Genomic DNA, 26,129 nt, shown 5'->3' with positions numbered 1-26,129 from the left:
TCACCAGCAGCAAAAACGAGCACAGGAGTTCTTTCCGACAGACTTGCGAAAGCATTGCATGAGAGGACACGCGAAAGTACCTGGTATGTGGTCCCCACTAGCTGGGTAGTCCACTAGGTCGGAACTTTGTTGAGCGTGTTCTCCACTCAGCCCCGGCACCTAACACATGGTTTGAACAAATAAACATCTTATTGATAAATAAACTGTTGCTTAAAAAAAAAAAAAAAATCCCAAGCCCCACCATCCTCCAGTTTTCTTTGTACCTTACTCTGGTCTATTTTCCCCTATAGCACTGAATACCTTTTAATATACCAAATAATTTTTTGTTATGTTAATCGCCTTCCTCCCCATAACAGAGGAAAGCTCCAAAAGGGAAAGATATGTGTCCTCCTATTTGGCTGATACATCCCAAGCACTAAAATCGAGTCTGACAACATTCGCAGTAATTAGCAAATATTTGTTAGATAAATGCATGAATGAATCTTTTTATTTTCAGACTCTTGCTAGAGTCTTAAATAGAAAAGGAACATCGGAGTACTTTGAATCCCCATTGCCTAGAAATGCTCGGCAAATGGCAGGTGTTCCGTGTTTGCTGAGGGAATTGGGTACTCATCTCTTTAACTACTTGAGGTCTTTATCTGATCCCTACGGGACCATGTCAGAAAGATTCCCAGGGCCAATTCACTCAAGCCTCTCCTATTTCCTTCATCCAATTAAGCTAGTATTCATCTAACAAATGTCCGAGTATCCAAATACTGAGCACCTACCGTGAGTTCAAAAGCATGTTGGGTGCTTGCTTTTATATATGTGACTAACCCAATGAAGCAACAGCAAATTAGAGGTCTGAATGTAATTAAGTGTGAAATTACAGGGCAGATTAGCAGTGCTAATAGTTTAGAGAAAGAATCAGTGAAGATTGACGTAGAGGTAAATTCCAAAGTTCACAAGCCGTCCAAACTGTCCTTCTGTAGGCTCCACCTGTTGATAGCAAGGACCATAAGCTGAACAACTAACTTTAGAATCAAGAAGGGCCTTTAGAATGCCAGCTGCTTTAAGAAGGAAACTAAGGCTAGGGCAGGGTATGGCCTCGGCAGAGATGGGCCTAGAACCCGGGACTTGGGAGGTTCTAAAAGGAAGGGTGAGCCGAAGGTCCAAGGTGCCCTTGTTTGGGGCCTGTAGAATTCGCGGTGTGCAAAGTTGGAAAAGGGGTCTGGTTTCCCCGTAGAGGCCGAGGGGCCTGTCGCTACGGTGAGGTGGCTGGGAAGGGGTGGGAGGCAAGGTCACGAGGCATCAACCCTCCCGAGCACCGGGTCTGAGAAATCTGTGAGCAGGGTCCAAGGCCGCATGGCCCTGCTGTCCACAGCCCCCTCCCACACTTCCTAGTCTCCACTTTGATGCGCAGAGACCCCACATCCCTCGGAGCTGCCGGCCGCTCCAAAACACCCGCCGCGCCGAGGCAGAGCCCCCATCGTCGAGGGGCACTACTTGTCCCAGCGGAGGGATCCCGCGCGCGGTGCGGCGGCCGTGACCGCGGAGGGGAGGGGACGCCGCTGACGCCGTGCCGGTGGCGCAGCGACGTCGCGAGAGGCGGAGGCGACGGCGGGGGCGGGAGGGGAGCGGGTCGGGAAGTAGTTCCGGGTGCGCGGCCCCGGATGTTGGCTGCTCCCGCTGCCGCCGCCGCTCTCGGCGCTGCTCGGGGCCTCGGCCGCTCGCACCAGGCGCCGTTGGGATCTTTCCCGGGGGCGGAGACGCACGCAGCGGCCGGGGGCTCGGCCGGGCCGTCCCGGCCTGCGCAGCCTTGAGGTGAGTGCCAGCCGCCAGGGCGGCGGGGCCGGGGCGGCGGGCGAGGAGGCGGGGCTGGGGCATCTCCCGGGACGGAGGCAGGGGCTGCCCTCCGCGAGACGCCCTCTCCCTTCTCTCGGCCGCGGCCGCGCTGCGGCGTGGGTGGCGGGCGGGGCAGGGGGCCCGGGCCCGGGCTGGGGCTTGGCGGGTGGCGAGGGCTGGGTCCCTCCCTCCCCCGCGGCGCTTCTCCTCAGCTGCTGCTGCCCCTCAGCCGGGAAGCGGCAGCTCCGCGCCTCCGGCCCCTCCCCCAGGCGGGGCCCCGGGGAGCCAGACGGGGTTCCCGGGGGCGCCGAGTCCGAGGACAGCGGCTGTCTTTTCCTCTCCGCGACCTGCCCCCTGGCCTGGGCTAGTCCCCTACCTCGGCATGGCAGCTTCTTCCCTTCAAGCTTGGGGTGCTTTTCGGCCGGCGGGTCGGGCAATATGTCGCGTCTCAGGGGTGCCCTTCTGGGTGAGGCCCGCGCGAGGGGCCTCCTTTCCCACCCATCCTGACGGCGTGTCCTCTGCCGGCATTGGGGCCGGGGCCGCCGTTCCATGCGGACGTGTTGCTGCCCTGTGTGTGTTGCATCCTGCCCACGTGGTAGGGTGTCTCCCCCCTCCCCCCTCCATTTTTTGCAGCTGGTGAGGAGGGAGGTTTACGCGGTGGTTTTTCCTCTCTGATTTCCTCCCGTGGCGTGGAAGGTGTTAGGGTCAGTTTGCTTTGCTGAGGCCGGCTGTTGGTTAGCTGGGAGAAAGCAAGAGTTGTACTCTCGGAAATTGAGAGCAGTAGGGGACATGACAGGGCTTAGTTTTCCGAGACGTCTTTCCTCCTCTCCATTTAGCTGTTCTTGTTCTTTTCTCTGTTGCTTCATCTAAAAGAGTGGGCTCTAGCTGCTGATGCATTGAGGTGTATAGTTTTCACTTCTCCGTTCTACTTTGTGTGTGTGTGTGTGTGTGCGCGTGTGTGCGCGCGCGTTTGGCTGGCAAAGGTGTCCCTTTCACAACTGTGTTGTGCAGTTCAGTTGGATTCCTGAATGAGCTGCCTTGGGCTGGCCAGGGAGTTAGAGGTTGGTGGGCATCTTGGCTTTTCCTGACATTCACTTTATTTTTTCCTTCTATTTTGCTTCCCACTGGAACGAGTGCATGTCATGAAAGTATTCCATCCATTGCTCTTTACTTGCAAGGGGGTACTAAATAGTTTTCACTGAGTCACATATTTCGTGGGAGCTCTTTTATTTCACTTTTCTTTTCGTTCTGTTGAGTACCTTTGCGCTGCTTTGTATTTTGAAACTGGTTTTGAAACGTGTTTTGGGTAGTTTTTTTAATGTCTCTTCCAGGTTAAAGGTTTCCATCTTCCTGTGTTTTGCTCTTGTGTGACCACAGATTGCTCCCGGTAGCTAGAGTAGCAGTGAGAGAAGCCTTTTATTCCTCCCAGACCATAGCAAATATTTGTGGAAAAGCAGTAACTCCCTTCATATTTCTGTTTTGGTGGCATATATAGATGTGATTGACTTTTTTAGTTTTTTGGTGGGTTTTTTTTTTTTTTTTAATGTACACCTGAGGATTTGTTTTTTCTTTTTGTGTCTCTCGGAGTTGAGGTGAATCTTGTTCTTGATATTTTTGTGATACCGGGGACTTTGTCATGCTTTCAGTAGGTAGTTTTTGGATGGAGTCAGGACATGTTTATTTTGGCTCTCTTTGGTTCATTAGTTTGGGTGAAATAAAATCTTAATATTTTGAAGTCACTTTTCAGATTCCAAGATGGCTGGCACTGTCACTTTTTCTTGATTTGTTCTTTTGCATTGTGTGTTCTCTTTGAATATATTTTCCTTTTATGTGGTACAACTGTTAGTGTATTCTCCTGTGCAAAATAAAAATAAATACAGATTCTATCGGCTTTCATCATGCTAAGTTTGGGTGGGGCAGTGGAAAATAGAGACTGTTTTTCTGATGCATTCTGAAACGGAGTTTTTTAGTAAGTCAGTCAGCATTTGTGTACTTCGGCAAAATTCTGTGCCATGTGCGAAGTAGTCTGTGTGAAGAGACTCAAGGAATAAAATATGTGGTCTCTACAAATGCTTCAACTTCTTTGGGGAAACAGCATGTAAGACGTCATTCATAATTATCAAGCATCATCAAACGCCTGGTTGGAATAGCAGTGCAACCAACGTTCAAGGTATAAGTGAGATTTGCAAAAGATAGGAATTTTCAAAGGGAAGAAGATGTATTCCAGGAGGGTGAAGGAAGGGTGTTTACAAAGGCGGAGAAGTGACAGTGTTTATAAAAGATACTAAGCCTGTTGGCCTGCACAGAGAATCTGTGTTGGTGAGTAGTGACAGATGAGTTCAGGATTGGTGAGTAGGTGTTTGTGGAGAATCTGTCAAGGATGGAAGGTTTAGTTTGATGAGGTGCCATATTGGGTTCTAACGACTAGGACTGAGATCATGCATATGGTTCCCGATGAAGGTTTTTGTATTATCTGAATGTTCTGGAGCGAGGAGACTGACTAGAATGCTCTTTGAGAATTTTAGGAATAAGATTAGGTTCTGACATAATGATTATGGGAATAAACTAATAGCCAATGTTTATTGTTTCCTGTTTCCCAGGCACTGTTCTAAGCTTATTAATTGTATTTAACTCAAAATCTTCATAATAAGGTCTTACTATTCCTATGACGAGACCAAGCTGCAGAGAGGTTAAGTAACTTGCTTCAAATCCCATAGAGTAAGCTGCAGAGCCAGGATTTGAACCCAGGCAGTCTCATTTTTGAGCTTTTATATTTGGTTATTACACTGTCCTAAGAAGCATAGGATATATGAGAAGATGTATATGTGAGTAAAAATTAATTTCAACTTAGTAATGATTGTGGGCAAAGGGAGGAATGCAAATAAAACATTAAAAGACAAAAAGCCTAGAGTCCTGGGAGGATGACTGATAATAGGGAAATCAGGAAAGTATCACTGTGAAGGAAAATGAGCTAAGATTGGTTATGGGCAACGCTAGATTGTGTACAATAAATTTTTCAGTAGCAGGCTAGTTTCCTGCCAGTCCTGATGGCCTTCTCTCTTCGCTCGTTTGACTCTGGAAATGGGGGCTAGTTTAAGCAGAACAGTTAGAAAAACAGAGACTGTTCAGAAGAAAAAAATGTACCCCATGTTGCAAAGCCACTTAGAAATAGCATAGGAATTATTTTGGTTGAGCCATACCACTGCTTTCCAACCTTAGTGAAGACAATGAAAAATTGAGTAGAGCAGTACATTGCTATAGGATTAACAGATGAAAATGTAGATTGTTCACTGACCAGGGCTACAGATGGAAGTAAAAAACAGGTGAGCAGATGAGTGATGGGAAGTTGGTAGTATGCTGGTGAAGTAACTTTGAAGTTTGGAATTTTGGGTGTCGTTTTATATAGGCTAACAGGTAAAACATTCTGAGAAGAATCAGGAAATACCTTAGTGCTACAGAAGCCAAGAAGAGGAGAGGTAGTATGGTTCATGGTATCAAAGGTAGTCTGGAAGTTTAGGAACAATGATCATGATGAAAACACTATAGAAGTAGGACCAGGAAGTAATTTTTAACCTTAGAATTTCGAAAGGAAGGATAAGAATAGATGTCAGATTTTTTTTCCACAGAAGGATTTATAGAGATCTTATGGTCTGGGGTGGTAATTTTAAGTGTTTTCTCCTAATGCTTCTGCCAGTCTCATTCTTGTCCACATGTCAGAGCTACTCAAATATCAGAAAACTCAAGTTTTTGTTTTTAACGTTTATTTATTATTGAGAGACAGAGCATGAGCATGGGAGGGGCAGAGAGAGGAGGAGACACAGAATTTGAAGCAGGCTCCAGGCTCCTACCTGTTAGCACAGAGCCTGACACGAGGCTCGAATTCACAAACCACCATACCATGACCTGAGCCAAAGTTGGATGCTTAACCGACTGAGCCACCCAGGTACCCCGGGTGTTTTTTCTTTAAAAAAGAAACAAACATGTTCTAAAGCCAGTGACTTTATACTTTAATGGTTCTCGCAAACTTTTTTCTTAATTCTTTTTTTAAAGTTTTATTGAGGTATAATTCACATACTATACAGTTCACTGGTTTAGACAGCTTAACAGTTTTTAGTATATTCATCAAGTTGTTTATCCATCACCATAATCATCTTTAGTCATTTCATCATCCCCAAAAAGGAAGTCTGTACCCTGTTCTGGACATTTCATATAAATGGAATCATACAGCATATGGTCTTTTGTGTCTGGCTTCTTTCACTTAGCATAATGTTTCAAGGGTTACCCATCTTGTAGTTTGTGTCACTATTTCATTCTCTTTTATTGCTGAATAATATGCTACCTTTTATTCATTTATCTATTGAATTTTTGAGTTTCTTATACTTTTTTTTTCCAACGTTTTTTTAATTTATTTATTTTTGGGACAGAGAGAGACAGAGCATGAACGGGGGAGGGTCAGAGAGAGAGGGAGACACAGAATCGGAAACAGGCTCCGGGCTCTGAGCCATCAGCCCAGAGCCCGACGCGGGGCTCAAACCCACCCACCGCGAGATCGTGACCTGGCTGAAGTCGGACGCTTAACCGACTGCGCCACCCAGGCGCCCCTCTTATACTTTTAAAAACCCTTTCCATTTCTTCATCTTCATCCTCACCCTGCCAATTTTACCCCTTTTACTTCATTTTTTATTTTTTAAAAAATTTCTTAAAGCTCTTTTATTTTTTTCTTTTCTTCTCTTTCTTCTTCTTCTTTTTTTTTTTTTTTTTTAAAGAGAGCACTCGCCCTAGCTGGGGGAGGATCAGAGGGGGAGACAGAGAGAGAGAGACAGAGAGAGAGAGAGAGAGAGAGAGAGAGAGAGAGAGAGAGAATATCCCAAGCAGGCTCCATGCTCAGCACGGAGTCCACTGCAGGGCTTGATCTCATGACCTTGAGATCATGACCAGAGCCAGAGTGAAGTCTTATGTGTAACTGACTGAGCCACCCAGATGCCCTCCACCCCTCTTTTAGAGTGTAACCTCTGCTATGCATTCTGCTGGGCCTTAGGGATATAAAAATGAGTAAGACACGGCCCTTGAACATTCATGTAGTGTTAATGGTTTACGTATACCATACAGCATTCCCAGTCCTGTAATGTAGGCAAGACATTTTTTGAGATGAGCGATTTGAAGTTCAGAATAGTTTATTTACCCAAGATTGTAAATTTAAATCAGTAATGGAGCTATTGGATCTTCTTAGTCCATTGGATCTTCTTGTTCATTGCTTTCTATTACTCTGTGCTGCTGTTCTAACTTAAAGGATTCTTATATGAATTTCTGGATAATTAGAGGGGCTGGGAAATCCCCTTAGTGAATGAGTAATTATTTATTTATTTATTTATTTATTTTTAATTAAAAAAATTTTTTTTTAATGTTTATTTATTTTTGAGACTGAGAGAGACAGCGCATGAACAGGAGAGGGACAGAGAGAGAGGGAGACACAGAATCTGAAACAGGCTTCAGGCTCTGAGCTGTCAGCACAGAGCCCGACGCAGGGCTCGAACTCACGGACCGTGAGATCATGATCTGAGCCGAAGTTGGATATTTAACCGACCAAGCCACCCAGGCGCCCCATGAGTAATTTAAAAAAAAAAAATTTTTTTTAATGTTTATTTATTTTTGAGACAGAGAGAGACAGAACATGAGCGCAGGAGGGGTAGAGAGGGAGAGGGAGACACAGTCCGAAGCAAGCTCCAGGCTCTGAGTCAGCACAGAGCCCGACACGGGGCTCGAACTCACGAGCTGTGAGATCATGACCTGAGCTGAAGTCGAACGCTTAACCGACTGAGCCACCCAGGCGCCCCAGTGAATCAGTGATTTTTAATGTTTAATCTTTAGGACTTAAAATGAATACTCGTGTGTGTGTGTGTGTGTGTGTGTGTGTGTGTGTGTGTGTGTAGTTGTTGTTTTTTTTTAACCAGATTCTGTCACTTGTTTGTGATTTAGATAAGTCATCTCATATTTCTGCCTTTTCTTTCAGAACGTCAGTGGGTGTGATGATGATGATAGTGGTAGTGATAATAGTAATAGCTAACATTTTCTGAAGTCTTACTGTGAGTCTCAAAGCGTTCTAAGTACTTCACATTTATTATTTATACAATTTTCATAACAACTCTGAAAGATTTTATTTTTATTAATTTTGTAGGCACAGAGAGGAAACAGGCGCAGAGAGATTAAGTAGTTTACCTAAGGTTGTGTAGGTAGGGATGGAAAGAGGCAGGATTTGAACGCCTGCAGTCTATTTTCAGAACTCCATGGCTGTTAATCACTACCTTGTACTGCTTACTGTGTTATAGGAGTTAACGGAGGGTAATATTTCAAGTAAGGGGGCATGACGAGAATATGAAGATTGGATTTTGAGTATGTTGGGGAAACAAACAGCAAAATTAAAGTTGACATTGTGTCCACGTTAAAAAAAATGTGAACCTAATACTGTAGTGCACAGGGATACATGTTTATGCTTTCAGGTACATTTTTTGTTTGTCCTTGCTAATAGCCTCTCAGCTCAGAAATTGCATTATTTTCATGGTCTTCACTGTTGTCTTTGTTAGTCAGTTAACCTTTCCACGTTGTTACTGTTCAGAAACCTTGGCTTAAGACGGCAGAAACTTACTTTTACCTTCCTTAGCTTTCCTATAACTGAATTTTTGTTTTCCATTTTCAGCAGTTAGTGTTTCAGTCCTAGATAGAGGTATGCTACCCTCTTTCACTCCAAAACTCAGAAAACACCACAGTGGCATTTTATAACAACTGTCAAAAAATTTGACCATCTTAATTGGTGTAATTGGATTTTAGTGCACAAATCACAAGAACCAAAGTACAGTCTTTTGGTTAAAGAGATTGACTTATACTGAAATTGGAAAAGGCATCTGCTATACAGGATTTTGGATTTAATATAATTTGTTATAACCAGATCAGCAAAGCATTATTACTATGGGCCATCTGTTGGGATATGGAAATAGCTTTGTTATGTGGAGCCAGATGTTGTATTTATATTTATAACAATGGCATTCTACTTATTTTAAGTAACATTTTGTAGTTAGGTACCTTTGGCTGCTATTCTGCTTGACATATCAACTGATTACCTGAGAATGTGATGTCTTTCAAAATGGTTATCACTTTTCTATAGAATTGAAACAAAGTAACTGAAACAGAAAGCAAATGAGATTCATATATGGTGTCAAACTTTAGTACTGTAACAAGATAAAATATAGGATAAATAAGAATATAATTAGAACCATATTCAATAAGAACTCTTACTTTGACACATTTAATAAACCTAGTTTTAATAATTTACTAAACCACTCTGGTTGCTTTAAGAATTTTTACCATAAATCTGAAGTGATTTCGTTTTAGCCTAATCAGACCTACATTGACGCTGCCCTGTCTGATTTACTTCCCATCATCAATGAGTGAAGTAGTTTGTAATGGACTCACGCTTATGGAATGCAATAAGAGGAACTATTGTCGGAACATAATCTTAGAGAACTCTCTTCTGAGTTGAAATGCTAACAGTTTGGGGGTGGGGAAAGTCCTTGTGTGGGTTTTTAGAGAGAGTCTCTACAAACTTTGCATGTTGGCTGTCTTAGTCTGTTTGGACGGCTATAACAAAATACCACAGACTACGTAGTTTATAAGTGACAGAAGTTAATTGCTTGTCATTCTGGAGGCTGGTAAGTCTAAGATGAAGGCACACCAGCATGGTTGCCTTCTGGTAAAGGCCCCCTTTGTAGCTGGCACCTTAACATGGTGAAAGGTGCAAGGGATCCCTCTGGAACCTCTTTAATAAGACACTAATCCTATTCATGAAAATTCTACTCTCATGACCTAAGCACCTCCCAAAGACCCACTTCCTACTACCATCATTTTTGGGGGTTAGGATTTCAACATGTGATGAATTTTAGGGAGGACACATTCAAACTGTAGCATAGCATTGGCTATTTTTTCATAATCTTCCTATGTAGAGATGGTCCTGAAGAGTTAGGTCACATATGGGAGAGACACTGTAGAGTTGATTATTCCAGGACAACTCTGTGTATCTGTATACAACATTTTCAGTACATTTCAGTACATTTCATTTTCAGTACAGCTAAAAGCTGTAACTGAATTCACCTACCTGGACAGTAGTACAGTGATATCAAGGAAATAAGATTGATCTGATTGTTGTAATGCTGATGTTACCTTATTGAAGATCTCAGAAGTTGGAATTGTAATTTTTCTTACAGGTCAGACCTGTCCTTATTGTATGTTGACACAGATTTGTGAGAGGAATGGATGAGGGGGGCAGACCACTAGAACTCGCTAATAATTTTAAATTGTTTGTTTATAGAGATGGGGTTGAGAGGTAAAAATAAGTTATTGTTAAGATCTTAGATTTTAGTTGGTGGGTACGTGGGTGCTTATTAAATTGTTAAAAATGACTAAAGTTTCTGTGGTTTGGGTGTAGAACTTCGGGAAATATACAATAGTCAAATATGCTACAGTCAGGAGCAGGTTGACTGACTCATGGTACAGAGATAAATAATATATGGATTCAGTTTCTGCTAGTGTGGTTGGGTCTGTGAATCTAAGACATGCTTTACCTGTCTACCCTTTGTAAGGAGCTGTTGAAGGTATTATATCCTCATGTAAATAGACAGGAATCACCATCAGAAAAGGCATCTTTGCCTTCCCCTTGAAATGGGGAAGTCGTGTTTTATATAGTTTATTATAGGGGATGTGTATTTTGGAAAAATATTCATCTTACATTTGAATACTTTTTGAAAAGTATTTTCTCTAATTTGTTGGATTCTGGAACCTCCCACCAGCCAAGTAATAGAGGTAGGGCAAGTAATATGCTTATTGACAAATAGAGAAAATGAGATACAGGCTAAGACTTAGTGTCACTCCAGTTGTTTAGTAGAGCAGAGACTGGGACCCAGATCCTGCATTCTGTTTCTGGTCTTGAACTGTTTAGTAGAAACTGAGAAAGTTTTAAGAACATACTTTGGGTTTTTGAGATAGAACTTAAAGGTTATGGACCCCAAAGGACCTGAGCTACTTGGAGCAGAACTTGTCTTGTGACAATAACAGAGTAAGGGACATAAAACTATTGAAAATACCTTCTTCCCTTGTTAAATTTGGGTCCATTTCCAGTCATTGGATGTATTTTTACTTGAGTCTCCTTTGTAGAATTCTGGAGGCAAGGAGGAGACAGAATCAAAAGGGACACTTTTAAGAATTACGAAATAGTGGAGCGCCTGGGTGGCTTATCCGATTCTTGATGTCTGCTCAGGTCATGATCTCATGGTTCGTGAGATCGATCTAGCAAGTGGAGCCTGCTTGGGATATTCTCGCTCTTGTTCCGTCGCTGCCTCTCTCCCACTTGTGCACGCACATGCCATCTCAAAATAAATAAACTTAAAAAAGAATTACAGAATAGCAGATTTGGTCTTATTTTATGGAAGTACACATCTGTAAAATTTAGACATAAGAAATTGTACCTGGAACATGAATCTCCTGTGGCTATTTGGGTTACTATCATAGTTAGGATATCGTTTCTTGCCCAGTGGGTAGGAAGAGTGATAGTATATAAAGAAGCTATAACTGGATAGAAAAAAAGACTGAAAGAAACCGTTACAATGGGTAGTCCTTATTTTCTCCTTTGAACCTGTTTATATTTTCTAAGTTCTCTACAGTGAGCTCATACCATTGTTATAATCAGAAAAAATAAACAAGGATGATTTTTATGGTTTATATGAGAACTTAGAAAAACGTGAATCATAACACTTTTGAAGAGCAGTTTAAACACTTGGTGTTATCAAAGTTTGCTTTTTTTATTAAAATTTTTTTTTATAACGTTTTATTTTTGAGAGACGAGACAGAGCTCTAGTGGGGCAGGGGCAAAGCGAAAGAGTGTGAGTGAGGGAGGGAGGGGCAGAGAGAGAAGGAGACACAGAATCCAAAGCAGGCTCCAGGCTGAGCTGTCAGCACAGAGCCTGACGCAGGGCTTGAACCACGAACCATGAGATCATGACCTGAGCCAAAGTCAGACACCTAACTGACTGAGCCACCCTGGTGCCCCAAAGTACTTTTCTTTTTGGGCAGTTATGTTAATAAATCAGTTTTATAATAAATTATTTTATTATAATCTATGGGTCAATTTGAGGGTGTGTTAAGTGTTTGGGTTTTTCTCTGCATTACAATTTGGTCGTTTAACTCTGCTGATTAAGGAATTAATTTTAGTTCCTTAGAAGCAACCAAGACCTTGGGTTTACTTACAGTAATTACTTATCAATAAGTGACCTAAAAATAGCACTTTGATTTATAATGAAAACTAGACTTAAGATCGACTTGTCTGGTACTGTATTGTTGGCAGGTTTCTAATAAGAAAAACCACTTGTTAGTGCTTCTTTAAGATACTGTTTTCATCCAGGGACATTGGGCTCATTAATTTCTCTCACATGTTTGCTCATTTATTACCATCTGCTGTGTGTTGGGCAATGTACTAAATGCTGGGGACACAAGTTAAAGGGTCCTTACACAAGTAAAAGACTACAGGTTTTAGTTTGGGAGTGACATTGCAGAGATAAGCCTTGTCATATGGAGGAATCCTGGAATTTCTTCTGTTTTCTAGTTTTTGACTAAAAAGGCAGAATGGCTAGCTTTGTTTTTTTGAAGAACTTAATGTATTTAGTGGTTTCAGTAGATGTCTTTAAGAAGAGCTAATGGCTTCATGGTTATTTCTCTGCCTGCAAAATATTGAAAATCATTTATCTAAAGAATTTCCTCATCTAAGGAGCATTTCTTACTGAGGTAAATGACCTAGGCATTCATATTTGTTTTGGGAGCAACCTTATATTGACTCTTCTAGGATGGAGACAGTGTCTTTTGTTATTTATCCTCTGTACTTAGCACTGTAAATAACACATAACAGGCATCATTATATATTCACTATAGCAGTAAATGAAAGGGTATTTAAGCTTAATTTTAATATTGATACAAATATATCAAAAGTTTACTTTTATCTATGATAGTGAGAAATACAGTAGTTCCTAGGATCTTGAGAATTAATCATTCTGGCCAGTGAGATTTCCCACTAAAGCACTTGATACATAGTCCTTTGGCTACTCTTAGAACACCTGTAGTCACTGATACCTGTAAGGTAGATTGTCATTAGCTCTAACTGAGGCAAAATTTCCTTTAACTTCATTTCTTTTCTGGTCCTGTGTGGAACAGTAGAGACCTAGTTTGTGTTCTTTAACAAGATAATCCTTCAACTAGTTCAATGATTATTCATTGAGCAAATATTTCTTGAACACCTGTGCATGCAGGACACTGTCCTGGGCATTATGAGAGATCTGAAGGTGATTAAAAGGCATAGTCTGTTCACAAAGAACGGATACAGAGAAGGAGCCATTGGCTTGTTGAAAAGAGAGTTTTTGCTTATGGTCAGAAAAGCTTTGTGTTGGAGATAATGTTTGAATCGAGATTAGTGATGGACCTTGTAGGCTGACAGAATAAAAAAAAAAAAACCTAGAGATATGGAAGCACAATGGAAGTTAGAGGAATATCAAGAGGTTCAGGTTGGCTATTTTACAAGGTATGCTCCAGAATCTTAAAAATGTTCATTGTATCCCCAGCATTTGGAGGAGTGTTTGGCAAATAATTGTGGCTTGGTGAATTTTTGTTGTATGAATGAACAGATGGTCACATTTGGGAAATACTGACCATCCTTAAAGAATCACAAAGCACTAGAGGATATTGAACATTTTGATAAATCGATTAGAGAAAACAATATTTATTTTAAACTTATCTGGCAGTGGAATGCCTATTACCAACTCTTGAAATCCTCTGGAAAATACTGTACTGGGGGTCTCTGTGGTTGAGGTGAGACGGAAGACTGGGAAGTGTTTTCTTCTTTACGCTAAACACACCTAGTTTTTTCAGTCATTCTACACTTGACATTGGGCTTCTAAACTGCTCACTGGTCTGATATCTCTCCCTGCAAGCATTCTAGCTTGCAAGTGTTTTTAAAATTTGGTGCTCAAAACAGAGCACAATACTCCAGTTGTGAACTAAGCAGTGAAGAGTGCATGGGACTGCTACCCTCCTTGATCTGGGTACTATTCTTTTAATGAAGTTTAAGATTGTATTTGGTTTCTTTTTAGCAGCTGAGTCACTCTCTTGGCTCATATTCAGTTCTCATATTAATTTACAAGAAGTTCTTTGAGTAGATTCAGAGAGATTCCTATTAGTAGAGCTAACAAATGAATGCCTGTTTTCTTCTCATTGAGTCTAGGCTGTTTTCTTCAGAAGTACTAGTCATTCTTAAGCTTCCTGAAATCTAAGAAAAGAAAAAGAATTAATTGTACAGTGCCGGAGTTGATCAAGTAACAGGAAGGTCCACAACTGCATTGCTGAGTATATGCAAAAGTAGATAATATATATAACGAATCCCTATTTATCCATCACAGATTTGACCATATGTGTCACATATACCTCAACTGTCTTTTTCTTTTTTGCCTATTTTAAAGAAAATCTTTTCACCTCTGTAAACTTTAGTATACATCTCTTAAAGATATCTTGGCACATAACCACATGCCATCGTGTATAACAAAGTTGACAATATTTCCTGGTGTTAGCTAACAACCAGTTTATAATAAAATGTTTTCAATTGTTTGTCTTTTTACAGTTGGTTTTTAATTGAATCAGTACCCAGACAATGTCTACATATTACATTTGGTTATTATGTTTATTTTCTCTTTTAACCTAACACATTCCCCCCTCCCCTTACTTTTTGGCATAATTTCACCCTGTCCGCTCCTTTGACCCTTCATGTCTTGGTACCAAGTTCTTTTACTGTTCTTTTTGAAATATCTGTAAGAGTTGTCCTTCTTTACCCCAATTCATACATTTTTAGAGTATTATGTACAAAACATGAGCTAAGCATTGTGGGACATAGAAAAGTTAATTTGGTATATACCTGGCCCCCTATGAGCCAGCAATCGAATGTTAGATGTATACAAAACAATATAAAGCAGGTCATTTGCCTTCCAGTGGGTCATGCCTTGATTATATATAGCCTCTCCCCACCTCCCATTTTTGTTTTTGTTTTTTCCCCCTGGAAAATGCAGCCAGTGAAATCTTAACATGTTAATTTAGTCATGTACTGATGAGGAACCTACAGTTGATTTCCTCTTGAATCAAAAAATTATAGTTGCTTTTGCATGGTACTCCATGTTCTACTGGCTTCCACCTTTACCTAAAGTGGAACCCCTCAAGGCACAACCACCTTTTTTTTTTCTGAACCAAATTTATATAATTGTGTAGAATTTTCATTTGTCACAGAAGATTATTGACAATTTGAGAGCAGAAACTTTATCTTTTTTTTCCTGTATAATACTGGGAAGCTTAATAAGTACTTTTGGAGAATACTGATACATATGCCAGTGGGCCTATTCTTGCTGCTTCTTACCCTCCCAGAATCAGCCAGAGCTTCGAAGTCCGTTAAAAGTAAATAATCCAGATCTAAGTTTCTTCTCTTACCCCAAAAGTGTCCATAAAAAAAGCCCGTTCAGTAGTCTCAATCACAGATGACAGCTAGATGGTTTGCGTGTGGCCACTTCCCCATCATTTATGTCTGTGGCAAACTACTAATTTCAGGTTGTTTTTAGGCATGACCTAGGTGTAGCACTGCAGGTAGCTATTACCTGTTGAGCACAATTGAGCATAATTGGTAAATGATATGGAACCTTTCTGCTATCCTTGTTCTAAACCAATAGTTCCTGAATTAAGTTGTACATCAAAATCTCCTTACATTTATTCAATAGATTCTCTAGGTTTCACTGTGAACTCTTGAGTCAGTATTTTCAAGAATGGAATAGAATTAATTGGTCCTTATAAAGTGGTTTGTAGACTGACTTTGGGGACCAGACAGGTAATTTTTATTTTGTTAAACAGCTATAGCAGTGGGAGACTACAGCTTTCCATCTTTTCATTGGCAGTACAGTAGGACATTCCTCTGGTAATCAGTACATTCTGATGTGTTTACTTTTTAGGGATATGGTAGGATCTCTTGCTTTGAATTACACCAGGCAAAGCACATGAATCAAATGCCCAAGATAAAGATACAGGATCCAGAGAGGTGGCATCTTGACTTTCTAAATATAACTGAGTTTAAATTTAAAGCCTCAAAATACTTCAGCCCTCTCTGAAAGCTTATTCTCTCTCTGTTTAGTGAATACCTTTAAGAGTTTAAAATAGAAAGGCTCAACATTTTTAGACTGAACAATCTTTCGAATTTTTCATATTTCATGTACATTCAATAAAAATGGTTTAAACATACAACATTTAATATCATATGCTTTTGTCATTATCATAAAACCAAATCTATAAATTGGGAAAAAGTTTTTTATTAGATCGCATAATTTGGTTTTGAGACTGGAAATTGTGATTAAGTTATTGAGCAAAGTAGAGTGATTGAAGCTTCAGGATTATCCAGTAAGTTAATGACAGACCCAGAAATAGAATCCTGTGTTACTTGCTTGGGTTATGATTTAGTTTGAAGAGGGTGGCCTGTGATCTGTTTGTATAAATTGCAGGAAGTAAGGTTTGGTGTTTGGAAGAAGCTATAGCTCTGTGATGTTTGGCCAAGAAGCTCCTCTCCCCAACATTTACCACCTGTTTGATTGACACCAGACCTAAACTGTGGTGGGGAGAGAGACAGGTCAGACTTCTTAGTCTTAAAATAGTCTTAAAAAGCCAATGCTGATTGTTGGTTGGCATGAATTTTTAATCTTCTGTTATTAGAGAATAACAGGACCTGGCCTTGGTTTTGTTTTAGGAGAAGGGAGGTATGACCTAAGTAGTTGATTTGTAGATACTAGTAGAATGGTTGTCTGTGGAATTTAGTATAACACTTTTTTTTATGAACCATACGTGTATTTTCATTAAACATGTTTAATTAATAGATGGTATAGTTTGGAAATAGTAGAGCCCACCAGAAAACAAACTTTCCTGAACCACTAATGGTTCAGGGGGTTATAGATTTGAAAAGAATTGCTATTGTAGTGTTGCCTTCTGGTGAAGTCATTACTTTTACTCTCCCCTTCCTGGTCTAGTTGGGGAGGTTGAGGTGGCTCCTGATGTACTAGCCAGGGAAGCAGGAACTGAACAGAAAAAGAACATTTGCCTGTGATTGAGTTCTAAAATTTTTTTTAAGCCTTATAGAGCTAGAATTCATATATTGTACAGTTCACCTATTTAAAGTGTGAAACTCATTGTTTTTTAATGTATTCACAGAGTTGTGAAACTATTAACTTCAGTCTAATTTTAGAACATTTTCCTCTTCCTCTGAAAGAAAACCCCATACCCAGTGGCTTTTACTCCCCTACCCATCAACCCTAAGAAACTACTAATCTAATTTAAAGTTTTTTTAATGTTTATTTTTTGAGAGAGAGCAAGAGAGAGGGAGAGAGTGCACTAGCAGGGGAGGGGCAGAGAGAGAGAGGGAGACACAGAATTTGAAACCGACTCCAGGCTCTGAGCTGTCAGCACAGAGCCCAACAGGGGGCTCGAACCCACAAGCTGCGAGATCATGACCTGAGCCAAAGTTGGACGCTTAAAGGACTGAGCCACCCAGGCGCCCTGAGAAACTACTAATCTATAGTCTAATAACGACTAATCCATAGTCTATCAATTACTAATAGTAATTTATTAATAATTATTAATAGTAATTAATAGCAATTATTGATATAACTACTAATCCATAGTCTAACTAACATGAGTTTGCCTGTTGATGTAAATGAAATCATGTAGTCTTGTGACTGGCTTCTTAGCATGTTTTTGAGGCTCATAACATGTTATAGCATGTACATCGTTCCTTTTTATTGCCAACTATTCCACTGTACGGATATAGCACATCTTATTTACCCATTCATTAGCTGATGGGCATATGGATTGTTTTCGCTTTTTTGCTATTATGATTTAATGCTACTAAGAACGTTTGTATACAGATTTTTCTGTGAATGTATGTTTTCATTTTTTAACTATATATCTCAGGAGTGGAATGGCCGTGTCATATGGTAATTTTGTGTTTAACTTTTCAGTAAACTGCTAAACTGTTTTCTGAAGTGGCTGCACTATTTTACATTTCCACTAGTAATATTTAAGTTTCAATTTCTCCATGTCTTTGAACACTTGCTATTGTCTATTTTTTTAATTATAGTTATCCTAGTGGGTGTGAAGTGGTATCTCATTGTGGTTTTGATTTGCATTTCCTTGCTGACTAATCTTTTCATGTGCTTATTGGCCATTTGTAGATCTTTGTAACTTTTATCTTGCCCATTTTTTTAAAATACTGTTTGTTTATTTAGTTATTTATTTTAGCGTGTGGGAGAGGGGCGGGGAGGGCAGGGAGAGAATCTTAAGCATGTTTCATGCTGAGCGTGGAGCCCAACACGAAGCTTGATCCCACAACACTGGAATCATGACCTGAGCTGAAATCAAGAGTTGGATGCTCAACCAACTGAGCCACCCAGGTGCACTGATCTTAGCCATGCTTTGCAGTCAAATACTCTGCCGATGAGCTGTGTATCCAGATCTTTGCCAATTTTTAGATTTTTTTTTAATGTTTGTTTATTGTTGACAGAGACACAGAGCATCAATGGGGAGGGGCAGAGAGAGGGAGACACAGAATCTGAAGCAGGCTCCAGGCTCCGAGCTGTTAAGCACAGAGCCCGATGTGGGGCCCGAACTCACGGACCGTGAGATCATTACCTGATCCGAAGTCGGAGGCTTAACTGACTGAGCCACCCAGGCATCCCTATATTGAGTTATCTTTTTATTATTGAGTTTTGAAGATTCTTCATATATTCTGGATACTTGGTCTTCTTACTGAGGATTGGTCCTAAATTACTTGCCTTGAGGTAGGGAGAAGTATTTGATGGATACAAAGACCATAGTTAAAAGGTCTGGTGAATTTTCATTCAGATCTTTTTTTTATTAGAGAGAGAGAGAGAGAGAGAGAGAGAGAGAACACGCATGTGCACACACATGGATGGGGGAGAGGGGCAGGGGGAGAGAGAATCCCAAGCAGGCTCCAAAACAGGATAATGGGGGATATAGTGTGATGAACATTCTGACATATTCTTCACCCTTCCTGATTTCTTAAGTCTGTTCTTCTCTGCTCTTACTGCTTGACCTTATTGCACTTTCCATTTACTTTCATTTTATATAATTTGTGGCTAAACTTGTATTTCTCTCTCCTAATTCTTAACCCTTTTGCAGTCTATTTTTTGTTTTCCCTAGGCTACAAAACCTACCCTCTTTAGTGTTCATGATATTGTATTAAAAGCCAGTGTTTTCTGTGTATGTCCATCTTAATTGACACGTAATAATAACATTGTTGCCTTTCTGTGCTTTAAAATCACTTGCAGCCATCTCCAGTACAATTTTCCCAAGTTTTTTTTTTTTTTAATTAGTGCCTCTTCTCTTAATTATCTATTAAAGTTCTCCAAAGTTAAGGTTGGCCTCTCGTCTTTCTTTAATATTCCTGTGGTGAATCCATCATTCTCACATGATTTTAATTGCTTTCTAAGAGTATAGGACTCAGATCTCACTTTTTTAGCTCAAGCTGTGCTACTGCCTTCAGGTTTAGCTAGTGGAGCTGAGATGAGCAGCTGATTGCTACTCAGCAGGATTCTTTTCCCTTTACTCCTTCCTCTGGCAGATTTCTTCTCTTCAGGCTGATTAAGAGAGGTTATTTCCTTGACTGCTTTAATAATTACCTGTGACTAATGGTATAACAAGTCACAATGCTTAGTTAAGTGACATGAGTCAAAGGGGTTGTTCCTTCATGGGTGCTAGTGAATTTTATACTTTGAAATCTTTTGAAAGATAGGTCTGAGTTAGGAAATAAGAAAAAGAGAAGGAATAGTCTCTTACCTCTAGTGCTGTAGCATTTATTTTGAACAAACTTTTAATTCTTATAATATTATGCCTATGCTTCCATTCAAGCTGTGCTCACAGGAACTGATGCATGAATCTTCTCTTTTGTGGAGATGAAGAAATTAAGCTTAGAGAAGTTAACAATATACCAAAGGTCACAGTTGGGATTCCAATCTAGGTCTTGACTTAATTTGTAAACTATAAGGCATTATATCCCTGTGTCGGTGGGAGAAAGGAAAATAAGAATTAAGATAATTATTTCGGAGCTTTTTCAAAATACTTAGTCCCATTTCACCTACTGCTCCCAAATAATGCATCATTATACTACTTTTAGTTTGTTAAACATTTGCTTCCTAAGTGTGAATAGTTTATAACTATTTATAGTTACATAAAAACTATATGTAGTTTCTATGTAACTATATATAGTTATATATATAATCAATATTTATATATAAATAAAATAATTTTATTTTATTAAAAAAATTTTTTTAAGTAATCTCTGTGCCGACTGTGTGGCTTGAATTCATGATCTCGAGATCAAGTCACATGCTCTACTGACTGAGCCAGGCAAGTGCCTCTGTAACTCAATTTAATATACACTTGAAGACTGCTTGTGTTAAAAGGAATTCCATATTCTTGTGTTGCTAATGGTATGTAGTACAGTAGCTTCTACTGGAGTATACTCATCAAATGAAATGACTGGTTTTTACTACCATTCTGGTAGTGTCATTCTGCACAGACTTTCTTGCCTGTTGGGTTTTAAAGCATTTGGAGAAAATTCTAGGTACTTTTGACACCACCTTAAACTGTATAAATTATGGATGTAATTGAATTAGTTAATACAATTATTCAACTATAGTTGGCTTCAGAAATATGAGCTTATAATTCAGAGGACACTGAGACTTTCCTGACTGAACTGTGAACCTTAACCTTCTTTTGTGAGATTTCCGTGTTGCTGATCATTTGCTAGGTAGGGAGAAGATTGGCAGAACCCCAGCCTGGAGTTCACCATTTAGGAGCAGTTATCTGGATTAAAAAGGCAAAAAACTGAAACTAAGGCATTGAAGCTAGAGCAGATTAGAAAGATATCTAGGAGCTAGAGTTGGTGGTAATTGGTAACCCATTGGGGATCCTAAAGGTGTTGATGTTTGGGGGACTCAAAATATAAGATCCTGTTCCCTTGCCTGATTTCTGAACTGAGGAGTTTAAACAAGAACAGACAGTTGAAAAAATAAAATATTACTGCTTTTAAAATTGGGTTTTCTTTTTTTTTTTTTTTACAAACTTTGTGCTAGTTTTGTACAACTATCATTGCTGTCTAGTGCCAGAACACTTTTCATCATCATCCCAAAAAAACCTGGTAGCAGTCCGTCTGCATCCCCCCCCCCCCAGTGTTGGGGTCACTACTAATTGCTTTCCAAATATGTGGTCTTTTGTGTCTGACTTCTTTCACTTAGCATCCATGTTGTAGCATGTTACAGATTATCATTCCTTTTTATGGCTGAATAACATTGTATATTGTATGGATATTGTGTAGATATGCCACATTTTGTTTATCCATCAGTTGAGCATTTGTTTTATTTCTGTTTTTTTGCTATTATAAATAATATCGCTATGAATATTTGTATGCAAGTTTTTGTGAACATATGTTTTAAATTCTTTTGGGATGTGCACATACCAATCTGTGTGTGTGTGTGTGTGTGTCTGTCCATCTGTCCCAAAGAGGATTTTTTATATAGACATACACACATACATACATGTCTAGGATTGAATTGCTGGTTCATATGGTAACTTTTCGAGGAGTTACCTTTGTTTTTGCTAAAGCTGATATTGTAGACTACTGTAGAATGTGGTTTAGATTTAAAAACCAAATGGTCTAGGGGCGCCTGGGTGGCGCAGTCGGTTAAGCGTCCGACTTCAGCCAGGTCACGATCTCGCGGTCCGTGAGTTCGAGCCCCGCGTCAGGCTCTGGGCTGATGGCTCAGAGCCTGGAGCCTGTTTCCGATTCTGTGTCTCCCTCTCTCTCTGCCCCTCCCCCGTTCATGCTCTGTCTCTCTCTGTCCCAAAAATAAATAAACGTTGAAAAAAAAAATTAAAAAAAAAAATAAAAACCAAATGGTCTAGCTCACTCTCCACATTCTTTTATCCCCACTGACCTAATTTAGACCATGGGACAGCCCACCTGGTATCTAGATTGTTAGGGTCAGCAGAGCAGGTACACCCAGATCACTGCCAGTAGAGTCCTGGATGTAGAGTCCTGGAGTTATCTCTACCTAGTAACCAAGTTACTTACCTTTTTGGTGAGGAGTGGGCTAAGAGCCCAGGAGTGTTTAGAGAAGTCAGTCATTCCTCATAGAAATCAAGAGTTGGAAAGAAGTGTTCTGCTCTAACAAAGGCAAAGAAAGGAGTTAGGCTAGAAGGCTATTCTTAGATAATAGGATTGTGTCATTTTATGATAGGAAATACATTAAAGAAAGATGATGAATTTTGTTTTGGAAATGACAGATTTCGGTTTTCCAGGATAGAATATTATTAGATATTTATGTGAAGATTAGGAGATTGATCCCTGCTAGAGATACAGATTTGAGATTCATACTGTAATTGAAATACAGGATAGTTAAATCACCCATAAAATGAAACAGTTAAGTGTCTAGTAGTTACCATATCTGGAAGTCTTGGAGGTTTTCATTCTGCCTACTGATGTTTCAACTGTATCTTATTCTGAGTGATTTGTTTTCTTCTATGTTTTGTGACTTTTTTCCCTCCCTCCTTCTGGGTTTTGTGATTTTCTGTTGTGAATTTATTTATTTTGGAACCTTGCCTGTGGAAATTCTTCTAGGCCTAGATCAAAGGCAGATTCCCCAGAAAGGATTTGGATTTGCTTTTCTCAAGGATGGGTGGGGAACATTACCATCCTAGGACTACCCTAAAGAAAATTTTAAGTATGAAGCTTTTTAAACCATAATCTAGTGAGAGTCAGCTTATGGTTATGAATATCAGAGGAGATACTGTTTTATTGCTATCATAGCCGCCCCCCATGTCCTCCTTGGCACTCAGTGCCAAGAAACCATTTTCCTTGCTACTATTCTATTGGGTAACACCTGGACTTTGCTGCTTGTACCTTGGGTCCCGTTAGGCCTTGTAATTGCAAGCTGAAATTCATAGGGTTTGGCAAAATGCCTTGAAGGTGAATGAAAGCTGGTTTCAGTACTCTATATACTTTAGCTTCTCTTTTGTACTTAGTGTTTGGCAGGGTTATTGATTAATTTTTAAAAGATTTTAAAAAGATTTTATCCATTGTTTTTAATTTTCAGTGGCATGTTGATTAAGCTATCTAGTCTGTCATTCTGCCAGAAAGAGAAGTGCCTTGTCTCTGTCCAGTGTGTGCGGGAACAATTAGATGCAGGGAGTTCAGTCAGCCTCTGGATTAAAGGGTATAAACTTGGGACAAAATCTGATGTTTTCTTTGGTCCACATAGTATTAAGAAAATAAAAATCAGGAGATTATAAATAAAATTTTGGATATCTTGCTTCTCTACAAAAATTAGTTCTTAGAGGGGCACCTAGCTGGCTCATTTGGAAGAGCATGCAACAACTCTTGATCTTGAGGTTGTGAGTTCAAGCCCCACGTTGTGTGTAGAGATTTAAAAAAATATAAACTCTTAAAAAAATAAAAATTATTTCTTAGAATACTGGGCTTGCAGTCCTGCTTAACAGCAATTGGCTGGAACTGGGAATAGTAGCTGATCCATCCCCTGCAGCATGAACATGTTTTCTTTAGTTGCACACAGTCTCTACCATGTGTGCAGTGTATTCATGTGTATATGCTTATATCCATTCCAGCTTCTCTCATTCATGTTACCTGTAAACACTTGTGGATCATCCTTTTGCCAATTAGTAGTGCTAATAGAGACTTTTACATCTGCTCATTAATTTATTTAATCTAACAACAAACTTGCAGTTTATCTCTGATGAGTAAATAAAATTACATAGATGGTATTTACCCCCATGTTACAGGTGAAGAATCCGAGGTTCAGTGAGGTTACATAAATTCTTCAAAGTTTCACAGTATCACAGTAGAATTTGAACCTGGAACTTCTTACTCCAAACTCCTTTGTTCAAATGTTATTATTAACTCTTTTTTTTTTTTAAATAATGGAACCATTCTTCAGATGAAGTCTTAGTGAAGTCTGGTGTATAAAACCAGGAAAGATAGCACTGCTTTGATTGAAGAGTAGATAGAGTGGGCAACAGTTATGTGGGGATGGGAACCTGCATACTCAGCTCTTTGGTCTCCTCTAGACACCTCTCTGCAATCCATGGGATTCTACTGAATAGTTTGGACGCAGTCTCTGTATATCATAAGCATAACAATTTGCTAAATTTTGAGTTTTCAGCTCCTTTGGATGTTACAGTGTATCTGTTTCTCTTATTCTCTGGTATGTTTGTCTTCTTCAGTATAATTCCTCTTATCATTTAATAGCATTTTTGATTCGTATGGGTATTCAGATAGTGGTGAATGTTTTAGCCTTCTATTTGTTTTCAGAGTGTTTTAATTAGATATGAGTCTTATTTACAGTTTAATTTACTTTGGAGCTTCTAATAACTAACTCTTCTTTACTTTTCAGATTCTCTTTGTGGCCAGATGGGTTTGTATGGACAAGCTTGTCCATCTGTAACTTCATTAAGGTGAGTACTCTTTTTTTTCCTTATTGGAACATGTAACATTTTAAAAGTTATGCTGGTCAGATCATATTAGGATGAATTCAAGGTGAGGTTTGTAATAAAATACTGATAGTTTTGTCAGACTATGCTATCTGATGGGTTGGGAGATATTTTTGCTCACAGAGACATTTGTGATAATGGGATTTGGGTCTTAATTTCCATTTAGTGAATTTACGTATGTTCTTGTATATGGAGTAACAAAATTTTTATACTTCTTTGTCATTCCTTTTAAAAAAAAGGATTCTGCTTTCTACTTGTTTTAATTAGAAAATACCCAGTAAATTTTGATTGCCTTTGTGTAGCAGATTAAATAAGACTCAGTGCTAGTTTTTATCTCTTTGTAAATGATGATGTAAACATGACACCTTGATGATCCTCATTTGCAATAAATAAAGTGTAAAAAGTAGGAGCTAAGTTACTTACAACCTAGTAGTCTTAGATTTTTTTTGAAGTTGCTAAGTCCTTTCTACAAATTAAATCTTATGTGAAATCCAGTGAATAAAACAGATATATACAGGACTTTTTTCTGTTTTCTTAGGCTTTCATGTTCTACCCCCACAGTTGCCCCTGAGGGGTTGTTGCAGGTCCCAGAGAACAGTCTGAAAAAATAACCTAAGTCTAATCTGTTAATTAAAATCTTTCAGACTAGCGTATGAAGTGTTGATGGAAGCATCATTTAACTACTTGCAACTGCTTCAACTAGTGCATCATTTATTCAGCATATGAGCACCTAATATGTTGTCAAGCACTATTCTCAATGCTAGGGCTGTAACAGTGAACGTAACAGATCAAAATCCTATAATCTGGAGCTACCTTCTGGTGAAGGGACAATTAATAAACAAGAAGTATCTGTTGTTATATATGGTGCTGAAGTGAGCACAAGAAGTATGTTAGTGATAAGGACTAAGGTAAAAAATAAAATAGAGAAAGGGAATGGGAAATACAGGGGTGTGTGTTATTTTTAGATAGGGTAGCCAAGGAAACCTTTACTGAAATGGTGACAGTTGAAGACCTGAAAGAGAGATGGACTCTTCCACTTTGGGTATGTGGAATATGAGCATTCCAGGCAGAGGGAATCCAGGAACTGGTAGAGCAGGAGACTTGCCTTGTGTATTGGAGGAACAGTGAGGAAGTCAGTGTGGCTAAAATAGAGTAAGTGATGAGAGTTGGGATTGCTCAGTTTTGGAGGGCAGAAGGAGAGAAAGGAGGGATAAAAAATTATTAGAGTGATGAATGTGAATTCAAGGAATCCTTGGCTTGAAAGCAGTTTTGATTGTCTAGAATGCCACAGAAGAAAAATGAAGTTGCATTTTTATGTTCTTGCATTTTCAGCCGGTCAGGGATGGCTATCCTTTGTCCTCAGTTAGGAAAGCTTTAATCTTTGCCATTATGGCACCTCTTTCCCTGAGAATGCATCTCCAGCTTGAGGAAATAGATGGAGAGGTTTGCTTTTCTACTTTGTGTGTCCTCTGCCCCTACCTCCAAACAAGGGACACCTATGTAGCTCTGAATAGAACCTTTTAAAAAAGACTATTATCGTTTCTTTAATTCCCAAAGCTCCTGTGGAACTAATTGACCTAATAGTGATTACTGCCCAGTATGATGGGAGGAATCATTTTACC

General features: G+C 39.6%; 1 protein-coding gene across 7 annotated transcripts in view; it reads left to right on the top strand.

Annotated features, from left to right (window-relative positions):
* The first annotated feature begins 1,652 nt into the window (after positions 1-1,652).
* The window catches only part of FOXJ3 (forkhead box J3), a 153,630-nt gene continuing 129,153 nt past the window's right edge, over positions 1,653-26,129 (top strand). For 3 of the 7 annotated variants that reach the window (XM_040469837.1, XM_040469841.1, XM_040469836.1), the window contains exons 1-2: positions 18,334-18,374; positions 24,411-24,471. In XM_040469837.1, coding sequence (XP_040325771.1) covers positions 18,350-18,374; positions 24,411-24,471 — 86 coding nt within the window. In that variant the 5' untranslated portion in view covers positions 18,334-18,349. Of the gene's footprint in view, positions 1,804-3,714; positions 3,995-18,333; positions 18,375-24,410; positions 24,472-26,129 lie in introns of those variants that run through there. The other 4 variants (XM_040469838.1, XM_040469839.1, XM_040469840.1 and 1 more) reach the window with 4 other exon arrangements.

Source organism: Herpailurus yagouaroundi, unplaced genomic scaffold (genome assembly GCF_014898765.1).
Source record: "Herpailurus yagouaroundi ecotype Mexico unplaced genomic scaffold, PumYag 77, whole genome shotgun sequence".
In the NCBI taxonomy this organism is placed as follows: Eukaryota; Metazoa; Chordata; class Mammalia; order Carnivora; family Felidae; genus Herpailurus; species Herpailurus yagouaroundi.
Note: the sequence above shows the minus strand (reverse complement) of the source record. Positions and strands in the feature narration are given on the sequence as shown.